Source organism: Macrosteles quadrilineatus, unplaced genomic scaffold, assembly GCF_028750875.1.
Source record: "Macrosteles quadrilineatus isolate MER2022 unplaced genomic scaffold, UCM_ALF_1.0 Scaffold_15__1_contigs__length_3749704, whole genome shotgun sequence".
NCBI lineage: Eukaryota > Metazoa > Arthropoda > Insecta > Hemiptera > Cicadellidae > Macrosteles > Macrosteles quadrilineatus.
The window spans coordinates 3,322,065-3,340,231 of record NW_026542608.1 but is presented as its reverse complement, the minus strand read 5'-3'; the positions used below and the strand labels follow the sequence as shown (position 1 = coordinate 3,340,231).

The 18,167-nt window shown below is 37.7% G+C and overlaps 1 protein-coding gene across 2 annotated transcripts in view; it reads right to left on the bottom strand.

Annotated features, from left to right (window-relative positions):
- Positions 1-6,944: 6,944 nt before the first annotated feature.
- The window catches only part of LOC129005058 (prolactin-releasing peptide receptor-like), a 30,993-nt gene continuing 19,770 nt past the window's right edge, over positions 6,945-18,167 (bottom strand). The window contains exons 6-8 of one of the 2 annotated variants that reach the window (XR_008491793.1): positions 16,557-16,691; positions 9,224-9,464; positions 6,945-7,244 (exon numbers count right to left, since the gene is read on the bottom strand). Coding sequence is in view for 1 of the 2 variants with exons in the window: in XM_054433838.1 (XP_054289813.1) it covers positions 9,290-9,464; positions 16,557-16,691 (310 nt within the window). In the remaining variant the exon portion in view is untranslated. Of the gene's footprint in view, positions 7,245-9,147; positions 9,465-16,556; positions 16,692-18,167 lie in introns of those variants that run through there. The other variant, XM_054433838.1, reaches the window with a different exon arrangement.

Genomic DNA, 18,167 nt, shown 5'->3' with positions numbered 1-18,167 from the left:
ACTTTCCAAACCAATCTAATTCTAAGCCAATCTTTGGTCTTGGATTGCCACTGGCCTTTCAGTACAGGTGGGACCTGTCCAACTGGAGACCAAGCCTAATGTCAAATACCTTGGTGGTGACTGTCAGGAAGATGTCTAAATATCATTAAAATACCTACTTTGTATGGTCGCCGTTTCATAGGAAAGTATAAAGTACTAGGTGTGCAATGCAGTTGTATGCTTGCAATATTGAGCGGAGCTAGCATATTAATCCAATACTTTTTTAAAGTCAATTTTACATCTGTTCCTCGCAAATGAGATTAAATACTTGCAGATCCAATGTCAATGGTACATTTGGTTCACTTAAATGGAATGTCTATTTGCAGTATTCAAAGTCAATTATAAGTCTGGTTCACGCAAATGAATTGTCTAATTGCAGAAACTAAAGCATATGTTTCATCTGGTTCTCATAAATGTCTAATTACAGTATCCAATGCCAATGATACATTTGGTTCGGATAAATAAAATGCCTATTTGCATCATCCAAAGTCAATGGTACGCCATTGACGGTTTACATAAATGGAATGTCGAATGTCTATTTGCAGTATTCCAAGTTAATGATACGAATTGTTTACTTGCGGTATCCAAAGTCAATGATACGTCGGGTTCACGTCAATGGAATGTCTACTTGCAGTATCCAAAGTCAATTGTACGTAGGCCTAGATTTGGTTCACATAAATGGAATGGCTATTTGGATTATTTAAAGTCAAGGGTGCATCAGCCTTATTCCGCCGACCATAATTATTGGTATTTCATTTTGTAGTAAATTATACTCAATGATATTAATCCGATTGTTCTTCCCTTTTTCTCTGTACGGTATTTGTAATATGCTATTTAGATGATTCGTTGACTAACATATGTTGCGACTCTTGTTTACCTTTTTATTGTTATCTCGCAAATAATGTCATGGCAACCAATTAACCCATAAGGCCCATGTTAAATTTCCAAAAGTTTGAATTCACGTAGAGAAAAGCCCTGTGGTCCGATTTGTACCATTTCAGATTTATACCTTCCCATGGTCGGTTACTATGATTGTGCTAAATTTGGTGCAGATCGCTTCAGCCGTTCAGGAGGAGGATTTGTAAAACAAAAGCAGGAGTGTAGTATAAGAGCTTCGCTCGCTTCGCTTCGCTCCGCTCAATAAAGTCTTTCGTTGAGCAAATCAAGCGAGCCGTTGACAAAGTCGCTGCCCTTAGTAGGCTTATGCCAAACGTCGACGGTCCCCATTCCTGCCAACGCCGCCTACTGGTGCCTGCTGCCTAATCAGTGTTCTTGTAAAGTGCTGAGGTCTGTGCCCATGTGCTGTGAGAGGCGCGTCTTCCGTGACCGGCTTTCCCACGTTCAGCGTCGAGGAGCCTTGAGAGTCACTTCTGCCAATGTACGATCTCCAACCCTGTAGCCATGTAAATGTCGTTGTCACGCTGGCAGTGAGAATGGACGCAGGATGAAAGCCACGAATGTTTATCTCTATAAGCTGGGGGGACTTAAGCCACGGCAATTAGCGAGGGTTTGAGAAGTTTTAATCCTGGGAACGAAAGCCACGACGGCGGGCCAGGTAGTTGGGAGGGGCGAGGGAGAAACGGGAATCTCTTACATGAACATGTTAATTATAATATGCAGGGATGGACGCAAATATTTTGCTAAAGCTGTTTGATGAGGTTTCGATGAATTTTCAAATACAGTTGTAAGAGCTAAAAATAATGAAGGAGCAGACAAATGTAACCCCAATAACATATTCCATGTATATTGTGACTGTTAATAACTTAGTTGATTCTTTTGCTGTCTGTTTCTTTTCCTGTTGAATCAATATCAAATACAAATTTGTATTTATTGTTAAAACAATATGTAAAATACCAATAGGTTATGTTAAATTTGTATGTATTGTTGATCCAATATGAACGATATCCAATCAGATCAAAAGCGTAGGGGGGTTTTTACGTGCTTATGAGTACGACTAATTTACATGATTGACCATAGGCTGACGAATATTGACGAAAATCCTTATTGTACTTCCCACTTGTTTTCAATACTGCTAACGTAAATAATTTACTGTATAGAAAGTTGGTTAAATCATTTCTTGTATTAAGATTGTGATGTTTACAATCTAACTAATATTATAAATATGAAAGTTTGTGTGTTTGTTTGTTTGCTCGAAGTTCAATCACGCATTAACTACTGGACGGATTGGGCTGAAATTTTGCATAATTATAGCTTACATTCCTGATTAACATATAGGCATATTCTTATCTCAAAAATCATTTCGGGCTCCACCCCAGTGGGTGTGTAGTTTCCTATGTTAACCTTACGAGTATTCATATTTAAAGGGAATAAAATAATTTAGTAAGCTGTTTCAAATAAAAAGGTTTGTTCTGTGATTTGCAAAAGTATTAAAAAGTTATAAGATTTACCAACAGAGTGCAGCACAATTTTTTTTTTGCATTTATGAAAACAGCTAATACTGTATACTCGTAATTTAAAACAAAAAACTGCGATACGCAATGAGAACTGTCAAAGAAGGATTGATTACAGTGTGGTATATGTTTTTAATTTCATGAATAATTTGTGATATTTTGCGATTTTTTTGTAATATATTTTTAGTTGTAGAACATTATGGCTAAGGTAGATGTGTAATACTATAGTATACCTTAAGTTTAAAGAAGCAAATGTTGTCAAACTGTGTCCTTCCCCTCTTGCAAACAGAAGCTTATGAGCATAACTGCAATAAATATTTTATACTTATATTCCAACCCCGTACGAAGGACGGGTACTCTGCTAGTACATTATACAGTACCATCGATGTGTCTAGCTACTGTCAACAATGCAACAATAGGCTAAATCTTTACCTAATTAATCAATCGATAAATAATTTTGATTTTATACGTTGTCACAATCCAAATTCACAACTTTTTGCAACAAATTATTTTTAATCGCTATGGAATAAAAATGTTACTTTAGACCCGCAACGCATGATGTATAAATATGGGTGTTTTTGCTTTATTATGACGAAAACCCCTTATTGTATTGAGCATTATGGAAGATATGATTATTTAACGATAAAAGTTAAACTTAAAACTTAAGTTATACAAGGTTTTACGTCAGCACGGAAGTCCAATACACGTTTAGTTTTACATGTTGTAATGTTGAATTCAATAAGTGATGTGGTATATTTCTATCACTACTTTTGTTAAACAATAACTGCGACTATTATTGGTATTTTATTTCAAAAATCCAAACAATTACATTTATTCATAAGTATTAGGTAACCAATAAAACCCCGTCAATATTTTTGCATGTTTGATTGTCACATCCTACACACAGTTATGTTGCTATATTGCTCACTATGTATCACTATAGCATGGTTATACAAATGTGCACATTAATAATTAAAAAAATAAAAACCGATTTTTTGTAAATTCTGATCAGAAATCAAGTTAAGTATCGGAAAATTATTCTTTCGATGAAGAAGGCAAATTCAGTACCAGCCGTTCTTAAGCATCTGCATACACGATCTGGCGAATGTGGTTAACATAGTTTGGGTTGAACCATAAATTTATGCATTAATTTTACTTTAAAGAACCAGTACTATACAGTATACCAGTGCGTGTAATATTTTTACGGGGGTTGGTAACATCATAGTTTAGGGTTGTTGACACCCGATTACAAATGGAACGCATGGAGGGAGGTATCATGGAATTAGTCATAAGAATGCTGCGTCACCCTTACTTTTCGGCACATTTAGGATTTCGCATCACTGCATCAGTTTTGCCTAAACATTCAAAGCTGAAGGCCAGAGAAGATTGTGCGGAGTTATTTTTGGGACTGGATGCTCAAGAAAAAAGATTAGAAGTTGTTGATATGTGCAATCCCGTTCATTTCTTCTTAAAGCGTACCTACTAAAAATGTAAAAATCATGCAATTGCTGTATAATAGTAGTTCATGTTTTTTGTTTATTATGTCAACCTATAAGCTGTTGAAGTGAATTGCAACATTTTTCAATGTTTTTGTAGAGAAATGTATATGCAAGACATCAAGTTTTAATAAAACCATTTACTGGAAATTTGAAGAGAGCCTGCAACTGTTTAGGGCTCTTTTTTATTTTTTTTATTTTTTTTTAGGGTGAGGAGGGAAAATGCTTTTACGCACAAGGGTAGCCAGCCTGTAGTGTGAGACTCCTGAGATCACAGACTACTCACTAAAAAACCCCCTCTACTCTGTTGGACACAGAACTGGAATTGTTTGTCACATTACTTCAAGTCAGGCCAACATGTGACCTAAGCCCACAGGGCTCGCACCGTTTCTGGCATTATTTATTTTTTTACCTACACCGCATCCCGGTTGAGGTCAAGCTTCTTGGCGCGGAGAACACCCTGGATGTAAAGTGACACACAGGTCCAATTGTCCTCACCCTCCATCATCATCGGTATGAGGTATGACCGTGTCCACCGACAGCAGTCCTACGAACTGTTGAGCATCTAGGCGGGGCCTTTCCCAATGCTGGCAGTTAAAAAAAGTCGGGAATGAATGAAAAAAAGCCGTGACCCGTCAGAAATTGGGTGAGGTAGAAGTTCACCTCTCCGCACCGCCGATTAACCCAAGGTTGGACCTGTTGTATCAGTCGCCTGGTCCAGAGCCCCCTTGTCTCCTGTTTCCAGCTCTCCTGACACAGCTGGAAGGTCCGGGTGCGTTCCTCAATTCTTGCCTGGTCCTCCCAAGGCGCTGATAAATTGCCTTCCTCTCCGCCGCCAAAAGTTTGACGGGGATGACTCCAGCATCCGCACCGTACAGGAGCACGGACTGGACCGCAGACATCATCAGCCTTCTGCGGCTGGACCGCGAACCTCCGACATTGGCCATTAACCGACTAAAGGAAGAAACCATTTTAGCGGCCTTGTCCACCGTACGGGTGATCTGGTCTCGCCAGCTGAGCTTGCTGTCCACCATGACGGTTTAGAGTTTAGGTTTTACCGCACGATCTACGGCAATGGCTTATCCCGAGTTATTATTTGTTTGAAATTAATTATTGCATTTGTATGAGTGAACAACTACAGTTCACTAACGATAACCAGGCAGTAAAATAAAATAACAAACAGTACTATAGCTCAAAGGTCTATTTCTAACCTTTATAGCACGGGGGATTCAGATTGAACTGACAAATTTGCTTGCGACGCATAAATAACAGGGAGATTAAATTTCCCGTTCTCCCTGTGAGCTGCCACCCTGACAGCAATCTACCAGGCTCGCAGTCGTGGCTTACGTCCCCAGGTTTTAAACCTTTTCGACCCTTCACTAATTGTCGTGGCTTTCGTTCCCCAGCTTATAGCCATGGACATTCGTGGCTTTCGAGACGCAGCCGTGAGAATGGGATTGAGCCTCTCAGTGTGTGTAAATGGATTTTAAACTCCTCCCTCAAAAAAGTAACCATTGATACAAATAGAGTATTCTAGTAATATTGATACCAATAGTGATTCCACTGTTAATCGTTGTTATTAATATTGAGTCCTCTAGCATATTCCATTGGATATTTTCACCCCTTTCACAAAGGTTGTGTGACAGCTAGATACGTATGTTATTGCGAATTTCGTATATGTATTTTTTTTTATTTTAAAGGAAAATAACATATATCCTCATGAAGTTTTAATATCAAGGTCTCCGTAGGTGTTTTAATTTCCGGCACAGGTCACCAAAGGTTTCTCCACCAGCGATTTACTTCTCTACGAGGGTATGTTATGATATTACACTTTAGTATGATGTTTGTTTAAGATAATTGCTTTGTCATTCTCTTAAAGTTAGTTTGAAAGTTAGTAGCTCCATCAATTTATTTATTTTTTTTACTCAAAAGTAAAAATGACTTACAGACCATTAGGACATAATATAAATTTACAATAATGATATACTCTGTAGAGCAGGTAAACCGAAGTGACTTTAATTAGGCTGCCCATCCACGAGACCACACGAGACTGTTATCATTGTAATATTATAAATGTGAAAGTTTGAGTGTTTGTTTGTTTGTTTTTTGTTTGTTTGAATGTATGTATATTTGTTTTTTTTGCTTGAAGTTCAATCACGCATTAACTACTGGTCGGATTGGGCTTAAATTTGGTATGATGATAGCTCACATTCCCGATTATAGCATATAGACATATTCAGTCTTATCTCAAAAATCCTTTCGGGCTCCACCCCAGAGACTGTGGACTTTCCCATGTTAACCTTATAAGTATTCATATTTAAAAGGAATTAAAGAATTTAGTCATCTGATTTACCAACTACAACTACACAAGTTGGTTCTATGATGTTCAATATCATTAAAAAAGTTATAAGGTAATTCAGCTTAACAAACAGGGTGCAGCACCATTAATTTCTTTTGCATTTTTTATGACAACAGCTAATTTGAACCAAGCAGCAACAAAAAGCTGTGATACAAAATGAGAACTGTCAAAGTAGGAATGTTTACAGTTACTAATATATAAATAAGTTTTTTATATTGTTCGAATATTCGATAATTTACTTTTTTTGTTTAGGTGTAGTGGTAGAGCATTATGGCTATGATGTATGTGTTATACTATAGCATAGTAAATTAAAAGAACCAAATGTTCTCAAACCGTGTCCTCTTCCATTGCAAACGCAAAGCACAAGTATAACTGCTATAAGCATTTTATACTTCTACGCCAACCCCATGCGAAGTACGGGTATTCTGCTAGTATTGTATAAAATAAATTGTGAAAACTAATTGTAAATTACTTTACAATGAAAGTAAGTGGCATACATAATGTAGTTCCAATGTGATTTTCTTGATAAAATATTTTAAAAACTTAGTACAGGATTAATGACTACGAAGTGAATACACGTATCTCTTTAATCTCAAACATTTAGATAATTCATTTTATCTGTAATTATTGTATATTTCTTTGGTTCTTGTAGCACATACTTCATCAACAATAATGATAGTTCTACTTTGTAAAAACAGTGGTAAACCACTTATGCAACAATAAACACATTTTATGCGTAGCTAATATAAATTACATATAAAAATACATAAACATCATGTTGAGCTTGAGACATCACTATTAAACACTTTGTTTTTTTATAGACAGTATCGAACCGGTTTGATTGACAATGTCTATTCAGGTCATTCCTCAGGGTGGTCCCATGCTCGGGCTCAGGCGGTCATGGGACCAGCCAGTGCTCTCTTCCACACACTCTCGTGCCTGTAATCAGAGTTCACACTAGCAGAATATTTTATTGAGCACATATAATTAATTGATTGTTTTATTTATAAAATATCCCGTGACTGAATCATATATCATGTATTACTTGTTTCCCCCAATCCCAGAGGATTGGGATTGTATTTTAACCCAGAGGGTCCCATATTGTCAATTTTTTCACCAATAATCTGTCATTTTGATTACATAATTGGCTTAAATTTAGCAGTATAGAGTTTGTCAAATAACGAACGTGGTTGGATATGGGGTATACCTGTTGCCAATGAACAGGATTTTATTTAGTGGCCGCGCGTAGACCCCGTCCTTGTCCGCTTTACACTACAGATCAAATCTATGCACAAGTGAGGATCTCGTACCGGACACAACGTTAGTAAACGTTGAAAGTTCGAAGACATATTCGTGTGTCATTTAATTCAAAGACACATTATTTTCATACACTGAGCGTGACGTTATTTTGAAATACTAACCATTAAACTGTATTCGGTCAGCAGAAATGAACTCATTGAGTGACCCAGACAACACTACAATGACCCAGTCATGAATGTTTTAATGTGTATTGACCAGTGGTGTATTCGGTTTTGTTCTGTGTTATTCCCTCTTCTACGTGATTCGAACATCTACTTAGATAACTTCGTACTTAACAAACCACTACTTCATACTCGGCAGTCGTATTTAGCAAATCTTAGTAGCCTACGATCGAAAATAGTCAGTTCTTCAATCAAGCTTTCTCAGAAAATGTCTCTTCTGAGTTTATTAACTTTAAACATTTATAGGTTTAAGTTTTAACGAACTTACCATTTAGGGAATGGGTTATTACCGCAGGTCTCATGGTAAGACCTGAACCCGGGATCGATTTCAGGTGTGCACCTAATGGTTAGTGAAAAAATCGCAAAACAACTGTATATTTCAAAATCCTATGTTATTCTAATGGAGAAAAGGTAAACTGTTTTAGTCTGCTTGTTTATGAACATTCTTTGGTCAAATTTGGAAAATTTTAAAACTATTAACATTCCAATGTAAAAACACTGTATTACCTTCCCTGTAGCAAAAAACCTAAGTACAGTATGTACTTGTTAACTAGTGATATTTTTAATAGGGAATAACTAAGAAATTTATAGTAGATAGAGTAAATCAAATCAGGCAACATGGAATTTTGCTAGTCTGCAGGCTTAATAAGGCGGGGGGTAAGGGGGGGGGGGTATTACATTAATTAGTATTGTATTATTTTTTTTATTTTGCATTCCTATAAGAGATATTTAATTTCAAATTTTAATAATCTGAGAATATAGAACAATGATATTTTGAAATAAAATTACTCTAAATTCCTATCTAAGAGTTGACTGTTTTTAATTATTCATCCCTTAATAACGCAAACTAATACATCATCAAGTTGTACATCGTTATGAGCTATATTAAACCTTTAAACATTTCACCCCTTATTTTAGCCAACAGTGGGTAAATTGACAATTCCACACGATCGATCAACGATAGAGATGGCACGACCTTGACTTGTACATTCCTAACACAAATACATCGCACCGTCAATATATCAGCCCTCGCCATAGTGACCCCTTTGTCCTTCCAAAATCCAACATATTTTTAAGGATTAGTCGAAAACTTATTATTTTTACGTTTATATCGATTGTGCTAACCAAAAACATAGTGATGTTTCATTACACCACCGGCAACTAAATTTGGCCCATGGTACATATGGTACATAACTTAATGAAAAAACACTGAATACTAATGATTAATATTCTTATCGTACCTATGTTAAGAGACAGCTTTAGGTTTATATTACTAAACAATTATTTTAATCTACTTTTGTACTTAACATGATAATCCTATACATTTTGAACAGGAATATTTTCATCTGAAACTTTAAGGATACTGAACCTTTATGTTAAAGAGTAATATGATATAAAATATATTATGCCTTTATTCGTTTAGTTATTGTTTGATACCTCGCAGTCCAGCGTTGTCTGTTAAGCGGTTCAGGTGGCCCTAATGCTGCGGGCCAGTAGCGGTGATCAGGAGTTGTTGATAACCGGCGTCGTACTGAGGGTTCCCTCGCTGTTGCGGCCAGAGTCCATCCCCAGGCGAGTCATGACGTCACCACGTCGGTGATCTGGAGGAGACTCGCAGTTACGTCGCAAGTGGCGGTTGCTCAGTCTCAGGTATCCCCGCAACCGCTCCTTGGTCGACCTATGCAAAACACAAAATAATAAACCAGGAATATGTTTTATTGAAGAATGTAGACACCTACGGCCGTTCTTAAAAAATATATACTCGTTGAAAAATACGGAACTACATAACCATATTCTACATACAAAAATAAATCGAAAACGTTCAGTATATATTTTTTTCTCGAACATAGCTGAAATATTACGATTAAGTTGTAAAATGGGGTAGAATAAGGTTAAGAAAGTCAGGTTTGCCCCATTTTACAATTAAAAACCATAATATTTCAGCTATTTCTTACTCGATCTATTTGAACTTGATATCGTTGGATAGGGAAATAAAATTTCTAAATAAAAGTGTTCCTGGCATTTTTCATAAATTCAGCAATTATTTTGTAATTTAAGTTTAAAAATTTAAAGTGGCCGCCATTTTGAAAATAAAAGAAGGGGAAAATATTTTTTTTGTATTCGGACATTTATCCTGTAAATCCCAATAGCAATTTTTTACTTGATACATTAACGAAAATATAAATTGTTAAGTAATACCCCCGCCGCAGCAAACCTGCAGACTAAGCGAATTTCCATTTGCCTGATTGGATTTAGACTAAAATGTCTCCTTAAAAATATCACTTTTATTCCCTATTTAAATAGAATCAGTTTAACACATACTTAGGTTTGCTGCAACAGGGAGGGTAAAAGTGTTTTTTATGTAAAATGTTAATAGTTAGTAAGAAATAAAAACATTTTCCAAATTTGGGCAAAATATGTTAATAAACAAGCACACTACAACGGTTTACTTATTCTCCATAAGAATAACATGGGAATTTTAAATTAACAATTTTTTGGAATTTTCTCCGTAACCATTAGGCGCATTATAACGCTTCAATATACTAAATTATTTGTTTTTTTAAGCTCTACAAAATAGTTTGGAAAGAAATTTCAAAATTTTATGTTTTTTGTGTCAAAAATAGGAAAAACCCATTTTTACCCCATAAAAGCCCCCATAAACCCCTGTTCCCATGGTCCGATCATGCTGGTTCGCGAACTCGTTCGAATAAACGTAGGTTTACACGTTTGTAGCAAATTTCATCAAAATCGGATCATTTTTGCTCGAGTTATCGCGCTAACGGACACATATATATATATATAAATATATATATATATAAATATATATATATATAAATATATATATATATATATATATATATATATATGAATTTGAACGGATGGTGTTTTTGGCCTCTAGGGACCTCAAAACGAAAAAAAAATCGGTCCCGGGTCCAGGTCTTACCATGAGTACTACGGTAATAGCTTATTCCCTATATGGGAAATTCGCTAAAAATAAATGGCGGATGGCGGCTAAACGAAGTTGTATTCAAAAAATTTACTGAACATTTTCGATTTATTTTTGTACGTCGAATATGGTTATGTATAGCCAGTTCCGGATTTTGACACCCTGTATAACCTGTTATAATCTTTTATAATCTATAACTGTAGTAAAGTAGAAGAAGGATTTAGTTATATTAGTGTAAGACAGACAATAGACGAACTTTGCCCTCTAGTGATAAGAAGCCAACCCCACTCTAGACGAGGAGACGGACGGCAGTTCGAGTATAGACCAAGGTTAGTAAAGACGACACTACCTGTTCTGGTCACTAGCCCTAATAAGTAGTTTTCTAATAGTCGAGTGCGATATCATATTTAATCGTAATAGTAGCGCGATTATAATAGTGGCGACGAGGTTTGCAAAGAACTTGCGTGTTTTCGGTTTCAGTGAAAATCGAGGTACTTTATTATTTTCGGATTTTCATGTTTGATAAAAGTGTGCATGAAAATTAGTGGCGTGTGCCGTGGTGTAACCGTTCCAAAGTAACTGTTATTCAAAGTCGTGCTTCTTCCTACTCCTGATATTTTATTTTTCCGCTCCATTCCAACAACCGTTCTGCAAGTTATTACCATAGCTCATTGCGAATACCCGTTCCGAAGTGATGTGTAGGTCGGCTGCAACTGGAACGGAACGAGTTTAAATTGTGGGAACTGCAACTTGGAATTGGAACTTGGAACGAACGTTCGTGTTCATGGTGGAAGTGGAAGGGGAGCGTGCCGGTTGAACTTTGAGGAAAACGGAAAACGACTTGTTTCATCGTGAAAGGAAAAAACGTGGTTTCACGAACTTGAATGTTTTATTTCGGTGGTAATAGACTATGTAACTTTAGAAAAGTTGGTTTCATATTAATATTTCGATATGGCTAAGCAGCTCATCGGGAAAGTTAGTGAATTTAACGAAGAAGTGGAGACGTTCGAGAATTACTCCGAGAGACTGAACAACTTCTTCAAGATCAACAGCATCAAGGATGAGGATAAGTTGGCTTATTTCATTTCTATTATGGGCCCTGGCCTATATACGACACTAAAAGACCTACTTCATCCCACAAAGGTTAGCGAAAGTGACTATAAGAATGCAATCATAGTCTAGGGGACCATTACAAGCCTAGAATCAACGTAGCCTACGAACGGTTTTTGTTCAATAAAAGGGCACAAAAGGAAGGAGAGTCTATCACAGACTATGCAATTAAGCTTAAGAAACAAGCTGCCTCTTGTAAATTCGATAATTTTTTAGATGAAGCCCTTAGAGACAGGTTTTTATGTGGCCTAAGATCAGCTACTATACAGAGTAAATTGTTGGCCGAGGGGGACAACCTAACGTTTCCTAAGGCACTAGAGCTAGCATTAGTGATTGAAAATGCTGACAGTAATGTAAAATCTTTGCATCCTGAGAGACATTCAGGTGAAATAGGTTATGTTAGGCCTTCTGGTAGTGTAAATAAAGGTGCATGGCAAAAACACAAACCATTCAAATCCAAGTTAGAAAATAAAGTTGGGGAGGAAAATAAAGGTTATTACAAACAGAAATGTTACCGTTGTGGTAAACTACATGATGTAAATACTTGTCCGTATGTTGATTTTACTTGTTTTTCTTGTCAGAGAAAAGGGCACCTATCGAACATGTGTAGGTCAAATAGGAAAGACCTAAATGGATCTAAACCTCCTTATAAGAAATATAACAGACCCACGGGTCGTGTCAATGTTTGTGAATCCGACAGTGAAGATGAAAATCATGTTGGGAAAGTAGGCCTAAACTATGACGATGACTTAGATTACATAATATAGCATACGCTAATGGTAGCCCTTGTTCTTAGTATTGTGACTACTCTGATCATCAACAACACACCAATTGAGATGGTTGTTGACACGGGGGCGGTAGTGCCGGTAATGCCCGATAATGTTTATTTCAAAAATTTCCATAAAGTCGAATCACAACTTGAGAAATGTGATGTAAAACTTAAAACCTACACAGGTGAGAGTATTAATGTACTTGGAAAGTTCCAGACACATGTTAAATCTGGGAAAGACGAACGCCTGGATCTGCCAGTCGTGGTCGTCGAAGGCATGGGAAATCGACAGCCAACGCTTCTGGGACGCAATTGGTTATCCAAACTGCAACTGGACTGGAACAGTATCGGACGCAACCGTGATCTGGGTGATGGTGAAGCTTACCTGCTGAACGGTAAGACTGCTCCAATTTATGATGTTGTAAATAGTTTAAAGAAGAGTTATGCATCTGTGTTTGATAATTCTATTGGAGAGATAAAAGATATGACTGTGGAGTTGGTGCTCAAAGAAAACGCCACTCCGATTTTCTGCAAAGCGCGAAACGTTCCTTACGCCTTGCGTAACGCTGTCGAGGCTGAGTTAAACGATCTAGAGAAAAATGGGATAATTTATCCTGTTACCCAGACAGAATGGTGTTCTCCTATTGTTGTGGTTCGCAAACCAAATGGAAATGTACGGTTATGCGGAGATTTTAAATCTACCCTTAACCCCTGGCTTCGAACGGACCGTTATCCGTTGCCAAATCCTGATGACATTTTTGCCAAAATTTCAGGTTCCAAATTATTTTCAAAGTTGGACTTGACTGCAGCTTACAGTCAACTGAAGGTGGGGGAAAACTCCCAAGAATTACTGACTATCAACACCCACAAGGGATTGTTTAGGTACGCACGCCTGCCCTATGGGATTACTAGCGCAGGGGCGTTGTTTCAGGCAACCATGGATAAAATTTTAAGTAGTTTAAATGGCACTGTGTGCTACCTTGATGACATTTTGATATATAGCAAAACTTTTCAGGATATGAAAGTAAGAGTAGAGGAAGTCCTAAAACGCCTAAATTTTTATGGGGTTAAGGTTAACACATCAAAAAGTGAATTTTTTCAGAAGAGTCTGATTTTCCTAGGCTATCGCATAGACGATCAGGGTATTCACCAAACAGAGGAGCTTACTAAAGCTATTACTAATGCTCCACGTCCAGAAAATGTCACTCAATTGAGGTCGTTCCTAGGGTTAGTGAATTTCTATGGAAAATGTCTTCCAAACCTTTCAACTTTGCTCCACCCCTTGTACAAGCTTTTAGAAACCAATGCTAAATGGGTCTGGGACAAACCATGTGAAGAGGCCTTTTTAAAATGTAAAACTCTCCTGTTGAAAGATGACGTCCTAATGCCTTTTAACCCAGAGTTAGATATTGTAGTGACTACAGACAGTTTCAGCTACGGGGTTGGGTGTGTTCTAGCCCATTCCCTACCTGATGGCACCGAAAGACCAATCGCCTTCTCATCAAGGAGTTTGTCAAAAAGCGAGGTGAAGTACAGCCAAATAGAGAAAGAGGCATTAGCAATTGTGTACGGTGTAAAAAAGTTTCACAATTTTCTGTATGGAAGGAGATTTGTTCTAGTGACCGACCATAGACCACTCATATTTTTGTTTGGTTCGGCAAAAGGAATCCCAACGCTTGCTGACGCCAGGATTCAAAGGTGGGCGCTGACTCTTGCAGCGTATGACTACGAAATTAGATACCGTAAGGGCACGGATAGATCCAACGCAGATGCGTTGTCTAGGCTTCCTTGTGAACTTCCCGAAGTAGAGGGCGAAATATCATTCTTCTCATCCACATCCGAACTTCCAATCACCTCCAAGGAGATAGCAACAGCTACTAAATTTGATCCGATACTTTCAAAGGTTCTGGATTTCACATCAAATGGTTGGCCTCATTATGTTTCAGATGAGAACTTGAAACCGTATTTCTCTAAAAGTTCACAACTGTCCGTTGAGCAAGGATGTTTGTTGTGGGGATGTAGGGTTGTCATACCACCACCTCATCGGAAGGAAATTTTGATTTTGCTTCACTCTGAACATCCAGGCGAGTCGCGCATGAAGGTGCTAGCTAGAAGTTTTGTATTTTGGCCCGGAATGGACGCCGACATTGAAAGTGTGGTCAAAGACTGTGGCGTCTGTCAGAAGACACGTAATTGCGCCCAACTTGCCCCGTTACAACCTTGGGCTTGGCCAAAACACAGTTGGCAGAGACTTCACTTAGATTTTGCCTCTTTTGAGGGTAAAGAGTTTTTGATAGTGGTGGATGGTTTTTCTAAGTGGCTAGAGGTTTTCCATATGCCAACAACAACGTCACGACAGACGATTGAGAAACTAAGGAGCTGTTTTGCAACATTTGGCCTACCGGCTACTGTAGTTACAGACGGGGGACCACAATTCACCTCACAGGAGTTTAAAGAGTTCTTACACTCAAACGGAGTTCATCATGTCTTATCTCCCCCATACCACCCAGCTTCAAATGGTCTTGCTGAGAGGGCAGTGCAGACTGTAAAAAACACCTTCCTACGGCAGATGTTGCACGACACCAAACATAATCAAGCTCTTTCACTTCAACATCGGATTGATTCATTTCTATTCACTTATAGAAACACTCCACACTCAATAACAAACCTGGCACCTTCAGAAATCATCTTCAAATTTAAACCCAGAACTCATCTAAATTTATTGAAACCTCATCTGGCTGAACAAATGTTATCAAAACAGGAAGGGATGGTGAGAAGTGCCAACATCCACAGAGGAAATTGTCGAGCATTTTCTGTCAATGACAGAGTTTACGTCAAAACCGTACGTAATGAAAAGGTAAAGTGGCAACCGGGTATTGTAATCAAAATAAGGAGCCCAGTTACATACATTGTCAAGGTAGATGGATTTACAAGATTTGTCCATGTTGACCATTTGCGTGCTGATCTCTCAGTGGAAGAAGAGGAGGATGATGTGCTGTTACAATTCCCAAGAGAACTTTACAAATCGCCCAAGGATAACCCTTCCAACATCGGCCAGCAAAATTCACCTGCAAAATCAAGCTCACCTCCCAAGACCCGACAATCACCTGAAGTCAGAGAAAATCTTCAAGGAAGCCCAATCATCCGTCGCTCTAACCTTGTCATTAGAGCGCCTCGGAAACTAGACCTCTAAATGTGACAAGAGGACTCCTCCATGTTTTTTGTAAATATTTTGTGTAAGAAGAATTTTTATTTGGTTGGGAGGAGTGTAGTAAAGTAGAAGAAGGATTTAGTTATATTAGTGTAAGACAGACAATAGACGAACTTTGCCCTCTAGTGATAAGAAGCCAACCCCACTCTAGACGAGGAGACGGACGGCAGTTCGAGTATAGACCCAGGTTAGTAAAGACGACACTACCTGTTCTGGTCACTAGCCCTAATAAGTAGTTTTCTAATAGTCGAGTGCGATATCATATTTAATCGTAATAGTAGCGCGATTATAATAATAACCTTATAACCTTTTCATCCATAAGGGAGCAGATGTGTGATATTTACTTTTCAAATAGTAATAATTTGAATGAACCAGTCGCAAAATGTGCTACAGCCAAAATTATCTTCCTAACTTGAGGTTATTTACGTGATTTAAAAGATACTGCAGTAAAAAAAAAATTGTTCTTTCAGTTAGGTTTTGTTGCACAATTAATGTAAACGTGAGTTTATTAGTCTTTACAGGAACATACTTTGTCGGAGGTGCAATTCGACTAGGTTCATTTGTGTTCTCAACCTGGATGGAACTTAAACTTGGGAATGAAATTTCTAGCTCTATTTATTCAAGTTGTATTTCCAAATTCTAAGAATGTAGGATGGAACGAATATCGAAATTTGGCGTTTACTAGTGGCATAAATTTCCTAATGCTATCTAGAACAACAGTAACAACACTTACTTATTCATTCGCCAATAGATGAACAGGAGCGGAGTTGTGCAGGTTGGGAGGAAGGCCACCCACACGAACGTCACGTACGTCAGGTCAAAGTGGCCGGTGTTCTCGTACGTCTCCGCCACGGCCATCTTTGCTAATCTGCAACAAAAGGAGGATCAGAGAGTTAAATATGGTGATGAACAATACACGAAAAACAACTGCATACGATAACACTGGTATCCAGGTGGTAACACTGGTGGTCCTCAGGCTCACTTTCTTTTCTAACATTTACCATAACTTCACCATACTCTGTAGTTTAAACTCTAGAGTGGTGTGTTAAGTTAAGAGGAAGGTTATCCATGACGTAGGTTTTCCAAACTAATAACAGTGTTCGTCTAGAGACCTCCATCTTTGTTTTTTTTCTTTTCGTTTTTTTTCATGAAGCATGTTTTGCCATGCTCTAGCTAAGGTATGACAAATACAGTGTCGTGCTAAGGTGTGACCAAATTTGTCCATGACATTAATAATGTAAAAGTTATCGGTGTTTTTATTTTTATCTCCAACCTTGCTTTCGTGATTAAGACGTTGCACAGCTGAGTATTTCTTTAGCAACTTTTCTAGGTAATACCTAGATATTGCACCTTACGGCAATTTTGTGCCAAGTCGTTTTTAGACGGGGCCACCTTCACAGAGGCGCTGTGTCAAGTCTCGATCTGCATTACCATTTAAGTTCGGGTGAGTTCGGTAATGTTCGCGTGCTCGGAATTAACTTGCCTGTACGCAACGCGCTCGCCGACCCGTCGGTCATCGTATCTCTAGTTTGAAAGCACACAGCTGTCATTAATGTACCATAACTTTATCTTTTTACAAAAATGGCAGTTATCAACTTCAAAATTAAAGTGACCACGTAACAAAGAGCTAAACGATACTAAAGGGTTACTAATATAAACACAAATTAATAAGAATCTTCAAAAATTGCAGTCACAGTGATATAATAACTAATAACCTTACAATGTTATACTAGTTTCTCTGCATTGAATTTTAACGTACATTTAGAGAACCCTTAACAATTTAGAAATGTATAATTCTTACAAGTTTTAATAACTAGGTGGCGTTCGCGGAGGCATCCACAAAATTGAGCGGAGTAATCAAGGGTTCATATTATATTGTTTTTGTCATACTGAAGCAAAAACAGTAGATTTTAATGCATGCGTTGCGGGTCTAAAGTAGCATTTTTAATATTTAGGGAGTAAAAATAGTTTTTAGCCTCTATGGAGTAAAAACCAGCTGTTGTCAACTCACTTGTAGATTTCGATTGCAAACGATTCAACGATTGCATGTATCGAAAATATGTATCGATTCGTGCTTCGTAATCATTTTAACATACAGTCTACAGTCTCTTCCCGTAGCTTTTAGCATTGCAGTTACATTAATCCCCATTCCCAAACTCAACACTGCTCACCTTTACTACTTCTTCACCACTCCCTACGTCGTGGACTTGTTTCCCTCTCTTCCCATAGCATTTTAGAATTGCAAATACATAAATGTAATTGCCAAAGACAGTTCCCACACTCTGCACTGCTAGCCTTACTACTTCTTCACTATTTACTACGTCATAGACCTGTTTCCTTCCTT